Genomic DNA, 26,317 nt, shown 5'->3' with positions numbered 1-26,317 from the left:
AGGTGAGACATGGGACCTAGCCCATGTCCAAGCAGGCCAGCACACCTGCTCCTGCCATACAAACTGTGAGGTAGATTTGATCCAGGGCCAGCACCTCTCTGCACCCCAGAAGCAGGTGTTTTCATGCTTTCAGCTTTCCGAAAGGAAAAATGCTGCCTTTATGTTCAGTTTAAATACATCAGTCATACCTGTATATACTAAAACATGATTCCTATTACTCAAGGTTTGCCTACATGTATCTTATTCAATGTATTGTTTCCAGTGCAAGAATTATGAGAAATACACTACTCTGTACTAGTGAATGACTTGTGCAACTGTTGCTCAAAAGGGATGTTCCACATGAGAAGTTTATCATGAATATGATACAGAATTTGTAATAAAGTCAATGCTTAAATACTTGCAGTAGCAGTCCCCAGACACTTCTGAAACATCTAATGCACCTTCAACTTTTTTTCCTCTGCTGTTTCAATAAAGTGCTTAAAGCAAGTGGTGGAGTGGTTCCGTTGGAAAGGACTTGGCCAATTTCCTTCCTCATCCTTGTGGTGCACCTATATTAACCTTGTCGTACATGGGATGTTAAACCAAAATCTTCTTTCCTTTGTTTGAGATTTGATGGGTCATTTATATGGGTTTACTAGAAGTGAGGATAAAATTGTAGTTCTAGATGGATGTGTAGGACATATTTTACTATGATTCCACCTATATCGTTAAGAAATTTAAGGGAAGAAAGCTTTGTTAGTATGTTTCAGAGAGTAGGTGGATGTTGGAAGGGTACCACAAAATTTAAATGTGTTATTAAGTTTGGGGTAGAGACCTATTAGATGTTATGTTGAGAAAGAAGTTGACCAGTCTGAAAAATGGCTTATGAGATATATTGCCAAAAGATGAACTGGATGAAAACAAGTGACAGGGTGGTCTGGCATTGTTGAGAGGTTAATATACAGCAGTTTTGGAGCTGGAGCTATTATTATTATTATTATTATTATTATTATTATTATTATTATTAATCCTTTGTGAACAATGCTGGAAACATTCAGACTTAAAAAAAGATGACTAGCAAGAGTAAATTTTATGATGTTAAATGTATGTTCACAGTAATATTGATCATGCGAGGGTATGGGATTAATAATAGAAGGTCAGTTAGTTACAGGACATGACAAAATATAGGCAGAGATGGGGTGTGGAAGGAAGAAAGAGGTAACACTTGAAATGAATAGATGTAAACACAACAGAGGGAGATGAGGAGAGAAAACAGTGAAAGGATAGAAGAAAGAAGGGCTATGCAAAGCAAGGAACAGTACTCAATAGAGAAGAAGTTAGTTAGTTTCATGTTCCACATATCACTTGCACGATAAATCATAATGATGTGGAATGTGGTTTGTATTTATTTATTTATTTTAAAAAATAAGACATATATATGTGAGTTAGTGATTCCTTCCCACCACCTTTTACACATTGCAATAATAGAAATTCTTCTACGACATAGAAGGAGTTGTCAAGGTGAAACTTTTTCAGTTTATTTTCAAATTGTACTCTGCTGTTTCCCAGAAATTTTATATCACTGGGTAAGTGATCAAAAAGTGTGATTGCAGCTTCATGAACACCTTTTTGTGCTAAAGCCAATAATAATAAATGTCATTGTTTTTTAGACAAAATAAATGAGAAACATCAAGAACAAGACAAAAAGAACCACACTGGCATGGGAAAGGGGTTGGAAATGAGCTCCCACTCAAGAGGTGTTCTTCACAAAACAAAAAATTATATTTTAATTGTGTGATATTTGACTGGGAATTGGTAAGTCCCTAGTTTGACCCCTCATGTTTGTTGGAATTTTGAAATATGTTATCTTAATTTGGATTTCATCTTTTGATAATATTCCTTTATCTATGAGGTCTGTTCAAAAAATTCTGGAACATTTGTAATTTTGCGCCAATGGTGTATTGGACTGAAATGCAGTTGGCATTCCTGCACACACCTGTGTTTAATATGTAATTGCCAGAAGTTTCATTGTTATATGTGTGTTAGTTACTGTTCAGTGCTCTATTCAGTAGAAAGTTGTGTCACACAGTTCCTGAGAGGGCAGAGTTATAGGAGTAATGCGTCTGTATTAAAGTTTGCATGAAGCTCAAGAAAATATTAACAGAGACACACCAAATAATGCAGGAAGGCTATGGTGATGAGTGCTTAAGCCACCCTCAGTGTTACACATGGTTCACATGATTTAAAAATGGCGGGAAGGAAGTTAAATATGACCCTCATTCATGACACCCTTCAACATCCACCAATGACAGTCATGTCAGGAATGTCAATCAATGAAATTGTGCGTGCCAATCAAAAACTGATTGTCTGAAAGATTGCAGAAGAATGTAACTTCTCAGTTGGACCACATCATGAAATCCTGACACAGCAACTCAGATGCAACATGTTGCTGCCAAGTTTGTCCCACGGCTCATGACTCAAGATCAAAAAGACCTTGGCCTCACAATCTTTGAGGAGCTTTTGGACTGTGCAAATGAGATGCTCCTTAAGAGAATCATAATTAGTGATGAGATGTGGATCTACGGTTATGATGGTAAGACCAAATTTCAGTCTTCACAATGGGTTGGGGAAGGTTCTCCAAGACCAAAAAAGCTTGTCAGGTCAGGTCAACTGTCAAAGCCATGCTAATAGATTTCGTTGACTTTGAAGAATTAGTTCATCATGAATACATGCCACAGGGACAAACTGTTAATCAATCATACTACCAGCACATGTTGTGACACATGCCAGAAAATGTGAGAAGGAAACAACCTGAAATGTGGCAAGACAATTCATGGCTCTGACATCATGATAATTCACCCACACATTCATCCCTGTTAGTGTATGACTATTGCACAAAAAAACAAAATCACTGTGCTGCCTCATTCTCTGTACTCTCCAGAACTGGCCCCTGTGGACTTTTTTATTTCCAGAGTTGAAAACCCTGTCGAAAGGACAAAGATTTGCAATGATTGCTGAGATAAAAGAAAATTTGCAGAGGGCACTTTGTGTCATCTAGCAAGAGGCATACCAGTACTGCCTCTGGAAGTGAAACAGTGTTGGGAGTGGTGTATCAATTGTGGAGGAGAGTATTTCAAAGGAGACCATGCTCAATAAGTAAAGGGTAAGTGTAGAAAAATGTTGTGGACAAAGTTCTGGAATTTTTTAAACAAATCTCATATGTGAATAACGTTAGCAATGTTCTGTGGTTTTGATTTGATTAAAAGCAGTTGTTCCTCTATAGTAGAGTGTGGCTAGCTCACAGAATATTCCTGGGACTGAGATGGATACAATTAACAATCTTATAAAACTGCTCCAAAATTACCAGTTTAGGACTCTGCTGATATACATTATTATAAGATGACATTTCCTAAAAGGCACTTTGATCGGTAACACTTTTTTTGAAATGATGCAGTAATATTATGTTTTGCCGTATCATCGAAATTGTTTCAAGCATGTATCTTTGTACATCAAAAAGAAACTAAAAATGATGAATGATGTTTACCTTCACTGGCCATTTAACCAAGTATGGTGCAAAATAATTAGCAAATATTCTTTGTTGAATACTATCTCTTCTACAGTTGACATTTTTATTTTCATCGTGTTTTCTAAAGAAGCATCCTTCTCGTCTTGCCATAACTCTTCTTTCATCAATTGATAAACAACTTACAAAAAATATCATTACATAAACATATACACATGCTATACCAACAGCAGCAAAAACACAGAATGACCTCAGGAAAGGCATTTTCTGGAACAGAAACAAAAATTTAGTTTAATGTACTGAAAATGATAAAAAATATTTTTTTTTTGCAATTACTGTAGTACACTATTCCTATTGGAATTGGGTACATTCTAGTTTTCATCTCCCTCTTTCCCTCATAAGCAACTCAATTAGAGATAGAATCTGCTTTGGAAAGAGCCATTACAAATGGAATAGCTCGACATGTCACATATTGTGATGTCATACCTTTTATTGGCCATCAGTATGGCAGGATGGGCAAAATGCTTGATAACAGTGCAGTTAATCACAGGCAGATCATGGGTACCCAATACATTGGACACTGCATCTATGCTGCAATTCAGGCCACTGTGTCAAGCATGTACCATGAGTACCTCCATTCGGAGAAAACCACTGCAACACAAGTCAACTGCCATGGGCAATATCATGCTACTGATAGGGGGTAATCCTCAACCACAATTCATTATTGCAGCAGATAGGCAAGCAACAATGCAGAATATCACTTGGAAATTCAACAACTGATAAGAAATTATACCATACAGGACTACCTCCTTTTTACAGGTTGCAGAAGACCCTACCCCTCATGTGTACATCTGATCTTTGTATGTCACAGGGCACAGGTATTGGCATAGATGCAGGAACATCACAACTGGATATTTCAAGCATGGAAAAAGGATGCCTGGACTGAATAGTCAGTAAATGTTGACACGTGCTGATGACTGGGTACTAGTGGACCAAAAACTATATGAAGGGATGCTGGGTGCCAATAGCGGCACTGATCAGGAGATGGTGGAGTATTCTTGTGTGGATGGGCCCCCTGATACATTCACCATCATCTCTCAGTAGTAATTGAAACTGAAACCTACAGTTTGATTATGTACATCCTCTTGTTCACTAGTAGAATGCTATAGGCAACCTGCACCTTCAGCAAGACAGTCCACCTCCATATCATTCCTGATTTGTATCAGAATGATTTGAGGAACACTCCACAGCTATGATGGTGCTTATGTGGCCTATTAGTCATCTGAATTCAGCCCATGGAGCAAACCGGGTATACCACTGGGAAGTGTGGTATACCTTAGATTCATCAAAGACCAAAGTCAGTGAGTTATGGGGAATGATTGAGAGGTCTTGGATCATGTGTCTTGAGGCTTGAGGAGCCCATGTTTAACACGTTAGTACTGTTATCAGGACTTGGGGGAGGGGAGGTCTGGGGAGGGGGTGGCAGGTGGGGGGAATGAGGGGGGTAGACTGCAGTTCAAAATCTCATGAGTGTTTATTATTAAAAAATTACAGAAATATGTGAGAAAAGTGACTTACAGTTGATGTTCCAACAGCAAATGCTATTACATCTGTTAGGATAGTTACAGTAACAGAAATTCCACATTTTTTCAAGGTCAGACCTATTTTTTCTTGAACATTCATGTCTTTTCTTCCCTCGTTGACATTATCAAGACTCTGAAAGAAAACAACACAATAATTGAAAAGAATTTTTAAATTATATCTTAGTTTTTCTTGCTTAAAAGTTGCATACAGACTGATAATAACTGGTCATGTACCATTGTTATCAGAGTCCTTTGGGACATTTTAATACATATAGTGTTGTGACTCGCCGATCTTTCAAAGTGCCGCCACGCAGTCACTTGTGTCCTCTACGTGCGGCGCTATCTGCCAGCCATGCAGCAGCAGCGCCACCTAAGCGGCCAGCCAGCCAGCGGCTGCTAGACTTGGACTCAGTTGTGATGTGACTGTTAAAGTGTACACACGTCTTACTCTGTTTACTTGATCTGTGACTTTCATGTATTGCGTCGTCCTTGGAATATATTTGTTCAACTTGAAGTTATAACAATTGGTGACGAGGTAGCGAATTTTTCTTTTTCATCGTTGACCCACATGTTTCCATGGCTACTTTAGAGCAAGTATTGCAAGGTCTCATAGAACAGCAAATGCTTCTCACAAATGCGATTCATAATTTTGTTGTGGCATCCAATACGGGGCGTCTCTCGTCGTCATCTCTACCTCCTTTTCCTCCTTACGACGAGACGGTGGAAGACTGGTCTGATTACGAAAAACATCTTCGACAGCACTTCTTGGCATTTCATGTCATGGATGACCAAACATGTAAGTCTCTCTTCCTTTCATGGATTTCACCTCAAATGTATCGGTTGTTGTCGCAGTTGGCTCCTTTGAAAGATCCTGCATCTTTGTCCTTTGCTGAAATGTGCTCACGTCTGTCCGTCTATTTTCCAAAGCATACGCATGTGGTAGCCTCTCGTGTTGCTTTTTATCGTTGTCAAAAACAACCGAATCAATCCTATTGCGCTTGGGCTGCTGAACTTCACAGCCTCAGTTGAAAGTGTCAATTTGTTACTGAAGTTCATAAAGATCCTACGCTGATTCCATGGTACGGGATGCTATTATCCGGTTGGCGCCTGACAAAGAAGTTAAACAACGTGCCCTTCAGTTGGCAAATCTGACTCTAGATGAAGTCCTATCCATCGCTCAGTCTTTTGAAATGTCTCGTGCCGCTAAAGCGCAAATAGAGGCATGAGGTGATGTCGGGGAAATACCTCTGTGCGCTGTTGACGAAGCGTGTGGCGTGTCCCCGCCAGCCGACGTGGCTGCAGTACACTCCCAAGCGCAGCCTCGGCCTAACCGTAAAGAAATCTCTAAGAAACTGCAGCAAAAACCATGGCAACTTCCTTCATATCCGCGGTGTTTTATGAAACATTCACGAGAGGATTGTCCACAATGTTGGGCCGTGTGTCACAAATGCAAAAAAAGGGTCATGTGTCATCCGTTTGCAAATCCGACCGCATACGTGATGTTCATGATCATGGCGCTGATTCTGATTCTGTGTTGTCTGTCAAATGTACTTCTTCCCTTTCAGGGAAGTTATTCCTCACTGTCCAAATACTTGGTTGAGATGTTCGCATGCAGGTAGATACTGGTTCTGCTGCCACTATCGTCAATTCCCAGATGTATCTTCAGTTGGGTTCTCCAACCCTGTCACCTGTCACTAGGCAATTACGGACTTACAATAAACAGAATTTCTCTCTTGGGACAATTTGATGCTGAGGTATCTTACAAATCTGTCGTTCGCACTGTTCTCATATTTGTGGTCGACCATAGTAACGCGGAGAATCTTTTTGGTTTCGATGTCTTTCGCATTTTTGGGTTCTCCATAGATGACTCTGTCAATGTCGTCTATGATACTATTCCTTATGCTCAATTGGATTCCTTGTCGACGACATTTTCGTCCCTTTTTTCTCCTGGGTTAGGCCGTGCAAACGACTTTGAAGCTCATATCGTGCTCAAACCCACTGCTCGGCCTAAGTTTTTTCTGGCTCGGCCCATTCCTGTGGCCCTTCGTGATCAGGTCAAATGGCAGATGGATCGTCTCACTGCTTCAGGGGTCTTGCTTCTTGTCATTTCCAGTGAGTGGTCCTCTCCTGTCATTGTCGTTACTAAGCCAAATGGTGATATTTGTCTCTGTGGCGATTTCAAAGCCCATGTAAATGCTCAATGGCTTATTGACACTTACCCAATGCCTCGACCTGAAGAATTGTTCACTAAACTTGCTGGAGGCCAGTATTTTTCTGAACTGGACCTGTCGGAAGCTTATCATCAACTTCCTCTTGACGCCGCTTCCCGGCAGTTTCTGGTCCTTAACACGCCTTTCGGCCTCTATCAATACCAACAATTGCCAGTCGGGGTTGCCAGCGCCCCTGCTCTTTTTTTAATACTAGGTCCATGGATCATGAACACGATATTTCATAATGATGTGGAACGAGTCAAATTTTCCAATACATGACATAATTATGTTAATTTAGCAACATAATTAAGTTAATATAACAACTTTTTTCCCCTTAAATTATATCTAAAAATTCCTCTATGGAGTAGAAGGAGTTGTCATCCAGAAATTCTTTTAATTTCTTCTTAAATACTTGTTGGTTATCTGTCAGACTTTTGATGCTATTTGGCAAGTGACCAAAGACTTTAGTGGCAGTATAATTCACTCCTTTCTGTGCCAAAGTTAGGTTTAATCTTGAATAGTGAAGATCATCCTTTCTCCTAGTATTGTAGTTATGCACACTGCTATTACTTTTGAATTGGGTTTGGTTGTTAATAACAAATTTCATAAGAGAGTATATATACTGAGAAGCTACTGTGAATATCCCTAGATCTTTAAATAAATGTCTGCAGGATGATCTTGGGTAGACTCCAGCTATTATTCTGATTACACGCTTTTGTGCAATAAATACTTTATTCCTCAGTGATGAATTACCCCAAAATATGATGCCATATGCAAGCAATGAGTGAAAATAGGTGTAGTAAGCTAATTTACTAAGATGTTTATCACCAAAATTTGCAGTGACCCTAATTGCATAAGTAGCTGAACTCAAACATTTCAGCAGATCATCAGTGTGTTTCTTCCAATTTAATCTCTCATCAATGGACACACCTAAAAATTTTGAATATTCTACCTTAGCTATATGCTTCTGATAAAGGTCTATATTTATTAATGGCGTCATACCATTTACTGTATGGAACTGTATGTACTGTGTCTTATCAAAATTCAGTGAGAGTCCGTTTACAAGGAACCACTTAGTATTTTTCTGAAAGACATTATTGACAATTTCATCAGTTAATTCAAGTTTGTCAGGTGTGATTACTATGCTTGTATCATCAGCAAAGAGAACTAACTTTGCCTCTTCACGAATATAGAATGGCAAATCATTAATATATATTAAGAACAACAAAGGACCCAAGACCGACCCTTGCGGAACCCCATTCTTGATAGTTCTCCAGTTTGAGGAATGTGCTGATCTTTGCATATTATGAGAACTGCTTGTTTCAACTTTCTGCACTCTTCCAGTTAGGTACGAATTAAACCATTTGTGCACTGTCCCACTCATGCCACAATACTTGAGCTTGTCTAGCAGAATTTCATGATTTACACAATCAAAAGCCTTTGAGAGATCACAAAAAATCCCAATGGGTTGTGTTCAGTTATTCAGATCATTCAAAATTTGATTGGTGAAAGCATATATGGCATTTTCTGTTGAAAAACCTTTCTGGAAACCAAACTGACATTTTGTTAGTACTTCATTTTTACAGATATTTGAAGCTAATCTTGAATACATTACTTTCTCAAAAATTTTGGATAAAGCTGTTAGAAGGGAGATTGGACAGTAATTGTTGACATCAGATCTATCCCCTTTTTTATGCAAAGGTATAACAATAGCATATTTCAGTTTATCAGGGAAAATGCCCTGTTCCAGAGAGCTATTACACAGGTGGCTGAGAATCTTACTTATCTGTTGAGAACAAGCTTTTAGTATTTTGCTGGAAATGCCATCAATTCCAATTCAGTGATTCTTGGAACAATTATTGCTCACTGTCCCTGGTTGTATAAATTACATGGATGACATTGTTGTCACTGGCTCCACCACTGACGAACATCTTCAGAATCTCCGCACACTTTTTCATGTCTTACAGACTGCTGGTCTTAAGTGTAATCTTCAGAAATCAAAATATTTTCAGGCATCTATCACGTACTTGGAGTTTCAACTCTCTCGGGATAGTATTCGTCCGCTTCAGCAAACTGTCGCTGCGATCGATGCCCTTCCTCGCCCTACATCTGTTAAGGAACTGCAGGCCTTCTTGGGGATAATAGCATACTATCACAGGTTTTTACCATCTGCTGCTTCGGTGGCTCAACCCTTGCATCGCCTGTTGCACAAAAACGTGCCTTTTCACTGGTCCGCGTCATGCGATGCGGCTTTCCAGAAATTGAAGACTATGCTGAAACAGGCCCCGCGCATGGCTACTTATTGACCTGGCCAACATCTTGTTCTTTCCATGGACGCCTCTCAATAAAGGATTGGTGCAGTTCTTGCACACCATTTTTCTGACGGTTCCGAACAACCCATTGCTTATGCCTCCAAAACGCTCACAGATGCCCAACAAAAGTATTCTCAAATTGAAAAAGAAGCTTTGGCCATTATTTATGCTCTTCATAAGTTTGGGGTTTTTCTCTATGGATCCAAATTTCATCTTTTTACAGATCACAAACCACTTGTTTCCTTGTTTCATCCATCAATGTCACTTCTCGACAAGGCTGCACACCGCCTCCAGCGTTGGGCTCTTTACTTGTCTCGTTTCAATTATGAGATTCATTTCCAGCCGACGGCTCAACATGCAAATGCTGATGCACTGTCTCGTCTTCCCATGGGTCCTGATCTGGCATTCGATAGGGATGAACTTTTGTGTTTCCACCTAGATGTTGCCGAGCAGCATGTTGTGGTACCTGCGTCTTTGCGTGTTTCAGTCTTGCACCTCCTCCACCGAGGGCACTGGGCTGTCTCTCGCACAAAATCTCTGGTGCACCGTCGTGTGTACTGGCCCGGCATCGACTCTGAAATCACACACATGGTCGCTGCCTGCGGCCCTTGTGCATCACAGGCCACTGCCCCGAAGTCATCTTTGTCACTGTGGCCTTCGCCTGAGAAGCCCTGGGAGCGTACTCATGCTGACTTCACAGGACCTTTTTCAGGTACTTATTGGCTTCTCGTTATTGACGCCTACTCTAACTTTCCTTTCATTGCCTGTCGCACGTCGCCTACCAATGCGGCAACCACAAATGCTCTAGCTCGCATTTTCTCGTTGGAAGGCCGTCCCTCTACTCTTGTTACTGATAATGGTCTGCAATTTGCCTCTTCCGATTTTGCGGATTTTGTGCCCATCACGGCGTCATGCCTGTCATGGCCCCTCCATTCCATCCACAGTCAAACAGTGAGGCTGAACGACTGGTCCACACATTTAAGGCTCAGATGAGGAAACTCCTGACTTCTTCAGATGCTGATGATGCGCTTCTCCACTTTCTGGCTTCTTACCGTTTCACCCCCATTGGCGACCACAGCCCGGCTGAGCTCTTACATGGCCGACAGCCCCGCATGCTACTTCATCTTCTGCGGCCTTCCACCTCACGGCCGTGGGTGCCTTCGCTTGGCCGGTTCACCGCCGGCGACCTTGTATGGGTACGGGGATATGGCAGGTGGCCAAAATGGAATCCTGGCCACATCTTACGACACTGTGGCTAACGCCTGTATGAAATCCAGATGGACACGGGTGTTGCAGTGCGGACTAGCTTTGGCCTCGTGTGCCGGCAACGCCTGTTCCAGATGCCGCTACACCACCTTCAGCTCTACCTGACACTCGGGATCCTGGAATCTCTCATCACTCACAATGCAGCCCTCTCACCATCCTATCGGTCCCAGCACAAGAACTGATGCCAACAGGAGACGTACCCATGCAGGAACCAGATGACCATCATGTCGGAGCAATTCTACTCGCCTCCTATGGATGTGGACACATCGCCCATGTCTCCTGTTATAACAACCGGACTTGCTGCAATGGGCAGATTGGTGCATGGGGCCCCAGCAGATTCGACCCCCACGTCTCCTGTCATCTTGACCCGTTATCATCGGGGACACTTCCATCCGTACGGGAAGCCTCCTCCTCGAGACTTTACGGCCAGTCAAACAACACCTATAGATGTTAGCAATCTACAGGCCACCTCCATCAAGACCTGTGCAAAAGCTTTAAAGGGGGGAAAAGTGTTGTGACTCGCTGATCTTTCAAAGTGCCCGCCGCAGTTACGTGTGTCCTCTACATGTGGCACTGTCTGCCAGCCATGCAGCAGCAGCGCCACCTAAGTGGCCAGCCAGCCAGCGGCCCCTAGACTCGGACTCAGTTGTGATGTGACTGTTAAAGTGTACACACGTCTTACTCTGTTTACTTGATCTGTGACTTTCATGTATTGCATCGTCCTTGAAATATATTTGTTCAACTTGAAGTTATAACATATAGCTCATATGTCCTTTCACTGTGATAATGGCTCATGCACTGTCTGTCTTCCACATGTATGTTGGACATGCACTGTTTATATATCAATATTTACGGTACTGGTGTGTTGGTATCATCTTAACAGCAAGCTTACGACCAGAGCGACAGTGCACATACAACTGCATGATAAAATAAGAATGTCTCTGGCTTATGTGAATAGATATACAGGAAACTCAACTTTTTAGTATACAAACAATGGAAACCTCCAGGTTGGAAAGTCAAAAATGTAAGAAGAAAGTAGACTGCTACTTACCATAAAGGAGACATGTTAATTTGCAGATGAGTGTAATGGAAATGCCGTGTGGCTAGGGCCTCCCGTCGGGTAGACCATTCGCCTGGTGCAAGTCTTTCGAGTTGACGCCACTTTGGTGACTTGAGTGTCAATAGGGATGAAATGATGATAAGGACAACACAACACCCAGTCCCTGAGCAGAGAAAATCTCCGACCCAACCAGGAATCGAACCTGGGCAGTTTGGTATTACATTCCGTCGTGCACCTCACTCAGCTACCAGGGGCGGACATGCGTATAATGAAGAGACACTTACACATTAACTTTCAGCCACAGCCTTCATCAGAAAACGAAACGGAAACACACACCATTCATTCACACAAGCAAGCACACCTCATGCACACATGACGGCCAGATCTGGCACTTTGGAGTTGATGGTCACATGTGCATAAGGTGTGCTTGCTTGTGTGAATGAATGGTGTGTGTTTCTCTTTCTTTTTATGAAGAAGGCTGTGGCCAAAAATTAATGTGTAAGTGTCTTTTAGTTGTGCCTGTCTTCAGCTTAATGTGTCACCTTTATGATAAGTAGCAATTTATCTTCTCTTTATATTATTTTTATTATATAGTACTTTGTACATGTTTTACAGTACAATCAGTACCCAGAATGCATGCACATGTCAAAATTACTGAAGAAATATAAGATCTAAAAGAATGAAAAGTACTGTACCAGAGAACAGTTACATAAGCTCTGTATTTTGATAACATGTCTCATACTTAATGGTAAGAGGTTGCAAGCCTTAGTTTCCAAATGTTTTCCAATTATTTCCTCTACACCTATATGCACTTATAATTTAGCAATGTTTGTCCTGTTCTTAAAAATTATAATCAGATTTAATAAAGCAAAAGAATCAAAATATTAAAAAAGTTGTTATATTTTAGACCCTGCAGCCACAAACAGATTTGACTTTATCAACAGAATTAGTATAGAGAAAAGCACTAGCAACCATATTGTTATCATAATTACAACTTTTACTTAAGTTAATGAATCCATCAAGAAGGCTAGGAGAGTTTTTATGCCGGAAAGAGCAGACAAGCAGTTGTTAGCATTGTACTCGGACAATCAATGGCCTTTTTTTAGTTCCAATATGATGGACATAGAGGAATTATGGGCAAACTTTAAACTGATTATAAATCACATTCTGGAGAAATATACTGAGTAAGTGCATTAAAGACAGGAAAGACTCACCATGGTTTAAGAGCAAAATTCCAAAAATTCTGTGAAAACAGACTGTTGTACTCTCAATTTAGAAAAGAAATCAGAAATGTTAACAGCCAAAAGTTAATAAAAATTCCTGTATCTATAAAAATATTGATGGGTGAAGCGTACAACTACTTCCACCACAATAAGTTAGCAAAAGATATTGTGAAAAATCCTAGGGATTTTGGTTGTACACAAAATTTCTAAGCAGGTTGAAAGCTTCTTCTCAGTCGCTAATAGACCAATCTGGTGTGGCAGTAGAAGACAGCAAGGAGAAATCTGAAGTTTTGGCCATTCGGTTCTAGGCACTACAGTCTGGAACTGCATTGCCGCTACAGTCGCAGGTTCGAATCCTGCCTCGGGCATGGATGTGTGTGATGTCCTTAGGTTAGTTAGGTTTAAGTAGCTCTAAGTTCTAGGGGACTGATGACCTCAGAAGTTAAGTCCCATAGTGCTCAGAGCCATTTGAACAATCTGAAGTTTTCAAGTTTTGTGTTTAAAAAAACCATCATGCAGGAGGATCATACAGACATACCATCATTTGAATGATACACAAACTCCCATTTGGAGGGCATAGAAATAGACATCCTTGGCACTGAAAAGCAACTGAAAGAGTTGAAAATAAATAAGTCACCAGGTCTGGATGTAATCCCAATTCTGTTTAATAGAAAGTACTCTTTGCCATTGGCCCCACACTTAGCTTGCATTTATTATGAATATCTTGCCCGGTGGAAAGTCACAATCAACTGGAAAAAGTGCAGCTGACTCCTATATATAAGAAAGGTGGAAGAATAGACTCACAAAATTACAAAGCAATATCCTTAATGTTGGTTTGTTGCAGAATTCTTGGGCATATTCTAAATTCAAATATAATCAATTTCCTTGAGAGAAAAAAGCGTCTATCAAAAAATCAACACAGATTTAGAAAGCATTGCTTGTTTGAAACTCAGACTGCCTGTTTCTGTGCAATATCCTATGAACTGTGGATGAAGGGCAAAAGATAGATTCCATATCACTAGATTTCAGGAAACCATTTGACACAAGGCCATAACTATAAGCAAGTGTGTAAAATTATGAAAGAGATGTATCAACCAAGGAAATTTTCCCTGTATAAAATTAAAATACAATACTTTCCCAAACACGTAGCTTTAAAACGAAAATTTAAATAACATTATTGGCTAACTGGTTTGTGTCTACACTTCATTTTAATGAAGCTACTTACAGTATCTTCATAGCTTGTCTCGAAATACCAGCATTGAGTAAAGCAAAAATGGTGAGTCAGTCTTCTAAGATGTCTTTCAAGAACTTGAATTTTGAAAATGACCTTTCCCCACTGATGTTTGTGATTGTAAGTGACATGCATTCCTAGAGTGATGCTGATATAAGGAAAATAAATTTGACATTCCATGGAATCTGGTTTGGATGAAATGAGGTATGAAAGAACCTAGTTCATTTCAAACTGCCAAAAACCTCCATTGCCCATTGCTTGTCTAATGAAGGGCTACACCTTTCAGTGGCTGCCACTAAAAATTTGAATCACGGAAAGTACATCTCCATCATTTACAATTGTAAGAGGAGCCCAAATCACAGTATTAAAGCAAGAACTTTTTTTAATTTCAAGTTTTTGTGGAAGCAGGCCCCTAAGCTGAAGCCTAGACACTCTGCATAAATGTGGCCCAGGACTTCACTACAGCCTGTGCATGTCTTGACATTTCTAGACATTATGTAATTGGTTTATACTCCACTAGATGGTACAAGACTCTGGACATTTCTTATGTTGTTTTTTAGGTGACTAGCTTCTGTGCCAACTTAGTAAGGTGGTGTGTCATGCAGTAATATGTACTCAAGTAAAAATCACTTCTGGTGCATTGAAGCTGAATAAGTCAGTATGTTAAAAACAGTGTGGAAATACTCTGATAAATTCAAAAGTAAAATTTCAACCATTTTATTTTTCTTCTCGGTGAACTAGATTTTTTAAAAGATGATTTAATTCATTCATTTCTTATCTGTACACATGAAAATACAGGGTGTACCAGGAGGAATAGTCAGTATTCAGGGATATTACAGAAATAATCACTCAGAGCAAAAAAGTCTTGTAAACTTGGGCTCTAAAATGCATACCACAAGAGCTGATGAGCACTTGTTCAGTATAAGAGATGTGTTTCATGGTAGAGAAGATGAATAAGTGCTCATAGCTCTTAAGGTACGCATTTTAGAGTCCATGTTTACTAGACTTTTTTGTCCTTCAAATGATTGTTCCTGTCATATCCCTGAATATTGGTCATTCCTCCTGGGACACCATGTATAATGTTCCATTATGTCTGCATTGAAGTGTCTGTAGCATCCACCCTGGTGCAGTGTGGGGTTTCTATGAGCCAGGATGGTGCAAGTGGGTGGTGGAGAGACCCAGGTGGCTCCAGAGAAAAGGAGCTGCAAATGTAACAAGTTCTTTTATTAATGCATCTGCAATGCTTTGTACACTGGGTCAGTGTCCAACTGGGCACTGAATTCTGCTGGTGTGGCTGCCCATACATCCCACATTGCTGACACAATACTAGACTGTGCCAGCAGCCTCATTATATAAGCCTGCTGCAGACACCGGGTGCCAGCAGTGTGCAGACTCACCACTGCTGTGGCCACTGAGACCATGCTGTTGTCTGGTGACATCAAGGTAGGGGATGCTCACCATGCTGAGATGCCTGTATGTCAGTGGCAAATGGCAGCTGGTGTGCACAGGCGGAGAAATCTGCCATACTGCTGGAGATGGCCTAGTGTGATCAGCCATGCTGTGGCACTAAGCCCTGCAGTGACCTCAAACTAGTGACCTTCACTGGCAAGCCCATGTGGGATTCTCGTCCAGTACAGACCTGTTACGCTGTGTGGACTGCGAGACTCAGAATAATTCTATTACAAAAATGACAAGTACTTATAATCTTCAGCAGTGTTGCGAGACTCAGAATAATTCTATTACAAAAATGACAAGTACTTATAATCTTCAGCAGTGTGCTTATTGTGCATATTCACTGTTTTCAGTTATATATCTTAAAAACACTACTGCCACTGTCAGTGTAGAAATCTGTCTTACTCTTGCTGCACTAGTCAATACAGTACCACTGAGTTTTACCGCTTCAGCATGATAACCTGCACCATTAATATACACTGGCCTTGTTGAACTATTGCAGTGACAAAGTGACAACATCCTACACTCATCCACTGTCAGTACTGCTGCAGTACACTGCTCAGACTCACATGAATCTCCCCCACATATGGTCATTATGCAACATTACCCCCCCCCCCCCCCCCCCTCCTCTATGAACAAGAAGACCCAGTCCTTCAGGTCAACCTTAAAACCAGTTTCATATCAAACTACATATCTGTGTGGCATACGGAGAAATTTTATAACTAAACATTTGTGACTTGCTGACATGGGCTAGATAAGGCATCCAATCTTTCTCACTAAGCTGATTGCTGCTACTTTACTTATGAACCTACTTCTTCAGTTTCTTGCACACTACTGGCATCTCAACCTTTACAGCTTGTCCTGTTGCTTCCACCCCTCTTACCTCTAAGGATTGTATAAAGTTAAGTAAATCCTTTTATCGATCTTGTAATACAGTGAACTAATATTTCATATGCAGTAGTTCGACTCCACCACCTCCCAGAGCAATCAAAGAGCCCACAGTTATACCAGGCAACTGTAGTTTCATCATGACATAAAACAAGTGATGAAATGCAATATTCCTGCCATTCTTGTCCTCGACCTATTGCAACCTGAGGACAGGAACAAATACCCTTCATCCCACCTCAGAAGGCTGCTGTCACTAGCAAGTCTGCTTACAATCAAAAAATAACAGAAAAATTCTCTTTACTAACATAACTTATTCACAGCACATTTGTACTTTACATATCTTATTCACTACTATCCTATATGTATGCAAATGTATGAACAACATAATTCCTGGAAAACATCCCTAATCTTCTTGACCTTAATGCATAAGGCACTTTTTGTGCCTGCTCAGCAACATCATCTTGTCTTTTACTCTGACTCCTTCTCATTGGATTTTTCTCTGGCTCAATCCTTGATACTCACAGAATCAGCTCTGGACAGCTTCAAAAAGGTCACAGATGCCCAACATGTACAATTGGTATTCTTGTTGGTAACTGGAACTTCACATTAACTGTTGAAGCAGTTTCCGCCATCTATTAAGGTCCAGGATACCTTGTGATAAACTTTTTTGTTTCCCTTTTGGCATGTAAGACTGGATAATATCACCTATTGCCCTACTTTATCCTGTGGTAAACTTGCTTTATGTCTCATTGATTATTCCTGCTTCTCGAACGCCTTCATATTCACCTTCTGTATCATTTCCATACTTCTAGTGCTGTTTTTGCAAACTCACATACCGACTCCCCAGCTTTAATTTTCTTGGTCTTCATTAAGTTGAACAGTGATGGTATTTTCCAGTCATACATAATCTCATAAGGGGACAACTCATTATTGGTGTGCACTTTCGAATTATATGAATTATATGCTAACACAACATAACTTACATATGTACCATAGCCATATGATGTGCATTCACATGGAAATGAAGTCGCATGCTTCTTGACAGAGCGTAGGGGAATGATGCGGGAGACTCGCACTGCCATACTTGGCAAGGTCCTAATGGAGGTGGTTTTCCGTTGCCTTCCTACGACCATAATGGGGATGAATGATGATGATGATGATGACACAACAACACCCAGTCATCTCAGGCAGGTGAAAATCCCTGACCCCGCCAGGAATCGAACCTGGGACCCTGTGCTCGGGAAGCGAGAACGCTACCACGAGACAACGAGCTGCGGACATGCATTCACAAAGTAACTTAAAATTTTTCCAATTGTACTGTACACTCATTTCTTCCTACCATTTACCTGCGGATGCAGAGGGCTAGTTCTTAACTTCTTTAGATGGAATAACCAACACAGCTCCTTCAATAAGACCAACATGAAATTCTTACTTTGGTCCATAATTGCCCTATCTTGTACTCCAAACTTCAAAATGCAGTTGTTAATTATTGCTTATGGGACTGTCATTGTCTGCTGGTTTGGCATAGCAACCATCTCCATGTACTGACAAAAATGATCTAGTATAGAGTATATGACTTGGTTTCCTGCTAGAATATGACTGAATGCTCCTAATACATCAATCCATAGCATTTAAAACAGTTTTGGTGCTTATGGTAGCCTCTGTACTGGTACCCACTTTTGATCTGAGTATACACTGTGTACATTTCGCCATGTATTGATACACATCTATTTTCCTTCCTCTCCACCAATATCTCTCAGCTACTCTCCGGTTTTTTTGGTCTGCACCCTCCATGACCAGATAACATGTGATCATGTGCTTCCTTCAAAATCTTTTCCTTAAACTTCATTGGTACTACTACCTATGGCTCTAGTCTCATTTCCTTGCACAACAGTCTGTCACAGTTGCTAAACTGTGATTGCATTGTGTACTGTTTACAGTCACTATCAGCACTCTGCACTGCTTGCTATTCTGCAAAACCAGGGCCCAGAATTTTCGCCACTGTTACCTTCCTGGTAATGCATATGAATTTTTCTGTTTTTTTCCCTGGCTCATGTACTGCTTCATGGTTGAATTCACTAAGTTCCAGGGTCTATGGTGTTAGCTTGCTAGATGGGTCCTTCAGTCCTAATAACCACTTCAAAGCAGAGTGGTCAGCCACTAACCAAAACTTTTTCCTGTATAGATGATGTCTAAAACATGTAACACCATAAATGAGGCTCAGTTCTCCTTCTCTGTCATTGAATAGTTCTTCTCCATTGCATTCAGCTATCTCGATACATAGGCTACAAGATGCTCTTCACTACTGATCTCCTGGCTTGAAACACATTCCAAAGCATGATTAGATGCATCAAACAAAAGTAAATACTAGAACCAAGGTGGATGTCAAAGCTCTTCACATCTTCAAATGCATCCCAACACTCCTCTGTTCACACCTTTTCTTAGCAAGAGGTCATGCTATGTCAGCAAACCCTTCCGTGAATTTTCTATTGTAATTCAAGATCCCAAAAAAAGACTGCAATTCCTTAATCGACTTAGGCACTGGGAATTTCCATACAGCTTGTACTAGCCTTGGGTCTGGCCTCACTTTGTCTTTACCAATTACGCTGCCTAAATACCTTACTTCTTCTGATGCAAAATGGCACTTCTCTATGCTCAACGCCAGATGTGCAGTCCTTAATCTCTTAAACACCTCCTTGGACATTGTCTATGCTGCTCCATGTCTTTTGAAAATATGATGATATTATCCAAGTAGACAAGACATTGATGTGCTTTCAAACCTCCCAACACATTGTCCAACAGCTCCTGAAAGAACCACAGGTGCATTTTTTAATCCAAATGATATTCTCTTGAACTGATAGCGCCCCCATGGTACTGAAAATGCTGTCTTCGGTTGGTCTTCAGGAACAAGCTCCAATTGATGGTAACCACTCTTCAATCCTATGGTTGAGAAATACTGACATTGATCCATATTGTCTATAGTGTCAGTAATGTTTAGGATGGGATATGCATCTGCTGTGGTCTTGCTGTTCAGGTAACAGTAATCACAGCATAACCTGCATTGTCTAGATCCATCCATAGATTTCTTTTGTATGACCACAATTCCTGTACCCAATGGACTATTACCCTGTTCTACTATCATGTCAGCTGACTGCTGCTTAATAAAATCTTTCATAATTAGCTATAAATACTTAGGAATATGGTGTGGTTTCAAACACACCAGTTCTTTGTTTTCTGTTAGTATTCAGTCTTGGGTCACAGGCATTGCTGGCAATGGAGCCTTCGAAAATATAAATCCTCAAATTCTAACAGTAATTCTACCATTTTCTCTCTCTATATTCCATTTATCTGTTCCACTTTTCTACATAATGCAGTTTTAACAGAGGCTTGCAGTTGCTTTGGTTCACTCTCCTTCTGCACAACTCACCCTCATCCAGAATGTCTAAACTTGCTGTTAACGTACCCTTCCTTAACTTCACTACCTCAGTGCCAAAATGATCTATATTTACATGTACCACTCTCCCACCATACCTCTCTTGTACGTGTACAACATTTCTCTTAAAAAAAAAATTTGCTGTATCCAGTATATCATGCTCTTCCAGAGTCTCCACAACACATTACATACCCACAAGTAAATCTGGCTCTACATTCACACAAAGCGACTTCCCAGTGCCATCTGGTACACAGTCAGACTGAATTCTACTGTACATAGCTGAAGGGCAATTTTAGCACAACGTTGATACAAAAAGTCTAGCCCCAAGATCACACTGTTGCCCTTGCTCACACTGCTTAAACCAAACAGCCCCTATTTGAAAGTCTACATGTGCCAACCCCAACAGCCTCGCATCATTATCCCCAACCCCACATAACCTACAGCATCGTGGGTTCCATTGCCTTTAACCTATTAAGTCCCTAATGGCAACTGATACAAGGGCCACTGTGCCCAAAAAAACTTACAGTCTTTACCTCCTACAATAACTCTTACTGCATACGCCGCCACTGCATACCTGTACATATTTCTGGCATCTCATTTTAATGGGAACACCTTGAGGTGGACTCTGGGTTCCCTCCTGCATTTAACAGCTGCTTACCGCCTCATTGTCCACCCCTAAGCCCTTTACCAAAATTCTGCTGCTGGTATCTTCCATTTCCTTTATTTCCCTGTGGCTGGTGACACTGCCTCTGTAAATTCCCTTTCTGCCAACACACATACAATTAATGTTTGCAGAAAATATCCAACATCTATCTTTTATCCCTACTGACATATCAATTTCTTCACACTCCATTGCTAACATAGTAGCAGAATGCAGACCCTGTGGTGCACCTGTATGTGCCATTCTCAACATGTCCAATGGCAATCACTTTACAAAAGCATTGAGCACCCTTCGTTCAGCTTCTTGCAACAAAACAGCTTTTGTTACATCAATCTGCCCCTACTTGTATACGTGTTCATTACATTCCCTTATCCTAACCACAAAATTTTCCACAGTTTCCGCATGCCTCTTCAAAATAGGGTTCAAATGTTCTTGAAAATACCTAACACTATTCTGTTTCTTGCATGTTTGCAAAAGCCCTTTTCCAGTTATTCAAAGCTTGCTGTATTCCTTAATGCTTCCCTACACCTCACACATGTTTTTGCATCTGCCAATAGTTAAAATATTTCTACCTGCAACAAGTGACTATCCATCCAACCACCCATCTCTGCTGAAACTTTAAGCTCCTCTAAGAATAATCATACATCCTCAGATGATTTTCCAGGAAAGGGAAAAAGGAATCCTACAGTAGCTGGATCCACCTCATGCTGTGGTATGTGGAGCACTGCTAACTGTTTGTGTTTCACTGCCAAGTGCCCATGTAGTTGTGTATTATCTGCTGTCAGCTGTGCTACTTTTTCTAACAATATCCATACTGTTCTGGCTCCGACACATGTTTGTCACTGACTCTGCCATTGCGACACTCTTATACTCTTATTACACACAATAAAGCAACAACAAAATAAAATTAATTACAATTCTGAAAGATCACTACAAATTAGTCTTTACATTAACTTGTGAGCCATCTAAACTCTCGACACTGCATTGCAATATGACCAGTTGACAACACCATATAACAGGTTAAAGGCACTGACTCCATGGAAGGTGCAGAAAGCCCAAGCAAGCTGCACTGTGTACATCTTTAAACTCAGATAAGTCAATTGACTCCTCCAGTCTAAACAAGGTAACCTTCAAGTTAAAATGACAGTCATACCATGCATCCATGTCTATTACACCCTCTTAAATATAACCAAACAGTTCATCACTCACTGCCTCAAGTTGACACCCAAGGTCACGGTCCAGATGCCGTGTTGCATGAAAACAATGCCCCAGACCCTGACAGCAAACTATAGCGCCCCCTGGTGCAGGGTGTGTGACTATGAGCCAAGATGGCATGAGTGAGTGGTAGAGGTGAGGAGGGAGCCCAGGTGGCTCCAGAGAAAGACAGCTGCAAATATAATAAGTCTTCTATTGATACGTCTGTGCTGCTTGATACACTGGATCAGTGTCTGACTGGCTGCTTAATTTTGCTGGGACGGCTCACCGCACCCATGGCACTGCTGACATGGCACTACACCACACTGGCTGCCTTGTTACATAAGCTAACAGTGTGTGAACTCGACATTGCTGTGGCCACTGCAGCCCCTGGCGTCATCCAGTGGTGTCAAGGCAGGGGTTGCCTACAATGCTTAGATGCCCATTCGGCAGTGGCAGATGGTGGCTGGTGTACATGGGAAGTAACCTTTTGCCCCTGGAGAGGAGTCTGCCATGCTGCTGAAGATGCCCTGGTGCGGCCAGAAGCACCACAGCACTAAGTCCGACGAGGGACTGAATGCACAGAGCTGTTGCCCTGCCATGGCTTCGAACCTGTGACCTCTGCTGGCAGGTCTGGGCGGCATCCTTTTCCAGCACAGCCCTGCTGTCCTGGGTGGGCTGCAAGACTCAGAGTAATTCTATTACAAAAATGTCCAGTATTTATAGTTGGCAGCAGTGCACTTATTGTGCACAGGCGCCACTACCAGTCGTGTAACTTAAAACACTATTGCCACTGTCAGTGTGAAAATCTGCTCCTTGCTCCAATAGTCAGTGCAGCACCACTGAGTCCTGTTTCAGCATGCTAACCTGCACCATAACATTGTACTGGCCTTGTTGAATTATTACAGTGACAACACACTGTGATCACCCGCTATTAGCACTGCTGCAATATACTGCTCAGGTTCACAGTAATATGCCCATATATGGTCATTATGCTACATGTCCTTTTGGTTGATTACAGATTGTGTTATTATAGGCTATTTACTGCTACCCACTCTAAAAGATACCTTTCCATCTAGTTCATTCCAGATTTATATTTCAAAAGTAAATTCTTGTTGTTAATCAGTAGCTTTTTAATTATCTATGACAGAATTTGTTGGTATGATAATTCATTTTATTGCAATATGTGTCCACATACTTGTATATAAGCATAAATGTGAAACAAAATATTTGAACTGTTTCTAAAAGCACAACTAAAGCTTTTAGCTCACGATAAGCAGGAAATCCAGGTTTGAGTACTGGTCTAGCACAAATTTTCATGTCATCAATAGGTAGTACAAAACACATCTGATGTCAAGCTATTCAAATTCAGTTAATTTATTCTGAATTAATTGTCCTTACTGTCTTTTCATCCAGATATGCAAGTAAATATTACATGCTGAAACAGACACAAGATGATAATATCATGGGTCTCCATTCCTCATGGTCTCATTCTAATTGTTGTGGGAATACAGAGTACAACTGCAAGCATTAACTGATAAATGTAGGGGACTATGGAATATGGATGTTGATAGTGTGATGTATGGAAGTTTGGGTTGGACTGAGAGGCATGCGTGGATGCCTGAAGTGATTAAGGTGACCATTCGTGATAAGCAGGAAATCTAGGTTCAAGTCCTAATCTGGTACAAATTTTCATGTCATTTGTAGGTAGTACATCTATACCTTAATACAGCTGATGCCAAGATATTCACATTCAGCGAATTTATTTTGAATTAATTTCAGATGGCTGTCAATCATAATTAATGGCTGATCATCCAGGCATGCAACTAAAAAGTAAAGAATACTGATGTGAATCTACATTTTCTACTCACTTCTTGTCATGTTAAATATGGGAAAAGTACTGTGTGTTCCTCTGATTCATCCTTTTCTTTTTTTTTTTTTTAAGCAGTGGAATATAAAAGGTGAATTATGTAAGGCATAACACCCCTTTTATTTCATGAATGGATTCAGAACTCTTGTATCTATCAAGATATTGATGCAAGTAAGATTCTTTTAAATGAAAGGATACATTTTTTTTAATGGCACCCAAAACTGCTTGAAATGAAAAGTACAGTCTTATAATGGTTATTAATTTTGAGTCAGAAACACCTTGCAAAAGAAACATACTAAAATTAGAAAGCGATGTAGCCAGAGTTGGCTATTGCACTGTAAACATCACCAAGCAGAGATCTCATGCCAGGCTCCATCATTATACACTCCTGGAAATTGAAATAAGAACACCGTGAATTCATTGTCCCAGGAAGGGGAAACTTTATTGACACATTCCTGGGGTCAGATACATCACATGATCACACTGACAGAACCACAGGCACATAGACACAGGCAACAGAGCAAGCACAATGTCGGCACTAGTACAGTGTATATCCACCTTTCGCAGCAATGCAGGCTGCTATTCTCCCATGGAGACGATCGTAGAGATGCTGGATGTAGTCCTGTGGAACGGCTTGCCATGCCATTTCCACCTGGCGCCTCAGTTGGACCAGCGTTCGTGCTGGACGTGCAGACCGCGTGAGACGACGCTTCATCCAGTCCCAAACATGCTCAATGGGGGACAGATCCGGAGATCTTGCTGGCCAGGGTAGTTGACTTACACCTTCTAGAGCACGTTGGGTGGCACGGGATACATGCGGACGTGCATTGTCCTGTTGGAACAGCAAGTTCCCTTGCCGGTCTAGGAATGGTAGAACGATGGGTTCGATGACGGTTTGGATGCACCGTGCACTATTCAGTGTCCCCTCGACGATCACCAGTGGTGTACGGCCAGTGTAGGAGATCGCTCCCCACACCATGATGCCGGGTGTTGGCCCTGTGTGCCTCGGTCGTATGCAGTCCTGATTGTGGCGCTCACTTGCACGGCGCCAAACACGCTCCCTCCATTCACGCCTGTCGCGACACCACTGGAGGCGGGCTGCACGATGTTGGGGCGTGAGCGGAAGACGGCCTAACGGTGTGCGGGACCGTAGCCCAGCTTCATGGAGACGGTTGCGAATGGTCCTCGCCGATACCCCAGGAGCAACAGTGTCCCTAATTTGCTGGGAAGTGGCGGTGCGGTCCCCTACGGCACTGCGTAGGATCCTACGGTCTTGGCATGCATCTGTGCGTCGCTGCGGTCCGGTCCCAGGTCGACGGGCACGTGCACCTTCCGCCGACCACTGGCGACAACATCGATGTACTGTGGAGACCTCACGCCCCACGTGTTGAGCAATTCGGCGGTACGTCCACCTGGCCTCCCGCATACCCACTATACGCCCTCGCTCAAAGTCCGTCAACTGCACATACGGTTCACGTCCACGCTGTTGCGGCATGCTACCAGTGTTAAAGACTGCGATGGAGCTCCGTATGCCACGGCAAACTGGCTGACACTGATGGCGGCGGTGCACAAATGCTGCGCAGCTAGCGCCATTCGACGGCCAACACCGCGGTTCCTGGTGTGTCCGCTGTGCCGTGCGTGTGATCATTGCTTGTACAGCCCTCTCGCAGTGTCCGGAGCAAGTATGGTGGGTCTGACACACCGGTGTCAATGTGTTCTTTTTTCCATTTCCAGGAGTGTATAAGGCAGATACGACATACATGATGCATCAGCTATGATTTTTGTATATGGATCTACAGTGTATGCTAGTTCTTGGCTTAGGAGAACTATCTCAAATGTGTCTACATTTCCAGGTTTTTGTGGAGACAACTATAGCTTTCTTCAGGCAGTTTTCCATTTGAACCTTCCCTGCCACTACTTACATGTCAAAGCTGAAACAGAAACGTTGGTCATTCATGCTTCATACTGATAAACAGCACTATGCATGGGAAAATAAACTAGTTTATTAACTTTCTTAGATTTAAAGTAGTAATAATAATAATAATAATAGTACCTGACCTCTCTGTGCCTGGAACACCCGAATGCTCCTCAAAAATAAAACACCTGCTGTTGGACAGATGAGTCTGTAGCTACTACTCAAAACTGTAGTTAGATGGAATACACTTATACACTTTAAATAAACTAAACCTTTTATTCAGAATGACTGACAACATGTCATCCACAAAATGAGTACTTTTCTTAACAAAACATTGCTTCACTGTTTATTTAAACACATGTTCAAATTGCTTACTATCAGCTGCAGGGCACCTTTCAAATTGCCATTCATGAGATAGCTGGACAGATGAAAGAAATTGTATGATATGCTATTACATACTGTGATGATGTGACGGCACATATCACCTGATGTAGTCGGCACTTCATGATAGACTCTA

The 26,317-nt window shown here is 41.5% G+C and overlaps 1 protein-coding gene across 1 annotated transcript in view; it reads right to left on the bottom strand.

Moving 5' to 3' along the window:
- Window positions 1–26,317, bottom strand: part of LOC126471053 (patched domain-containing protein 3-like) — a 630,102-nt gene that overhangs the window by 204,552 nt on the left and 399,233 nt on the right. Inside the window, exons 9-10 of the mRNA XM_050099121.1 lie at window positions 5,081–5,218; window positions 3,524–3,769 (exon numbers count right to left, since the gene is read on the bottom strand). Of these exons, the coding sequence (XP_049955078.1) occupies window positions 3,524–3,769; window positions 5,081–5,218 (384 nt within the window). The remainder of the gene's footprint in view (window positions 1–3,523; window positions 3,770–5,080; window positions 5,219–26,317) is intronic.

This window comes from Schistocerca serialis, chromosome 3 (genome assembly GCF_023864345.2).
Source record: "Schistocerca serialis cubense isolate TAMUIC-IGC-003099 chromosome 3, iqSchSeri2.2, whole genome shotgun sequence".
In the NCBI taxonomy this organism is placed as follows: Eukaryota; Metazoa; Arthropoda; class Insecta; order Orthoptera; family Acrididae; genus Schistocerca; species Schistocerca serialis.
Note: the sequence above shows the minus strand (reverse complement) of the source record. Positions and strands in the feature narration are given on the sequence as shown.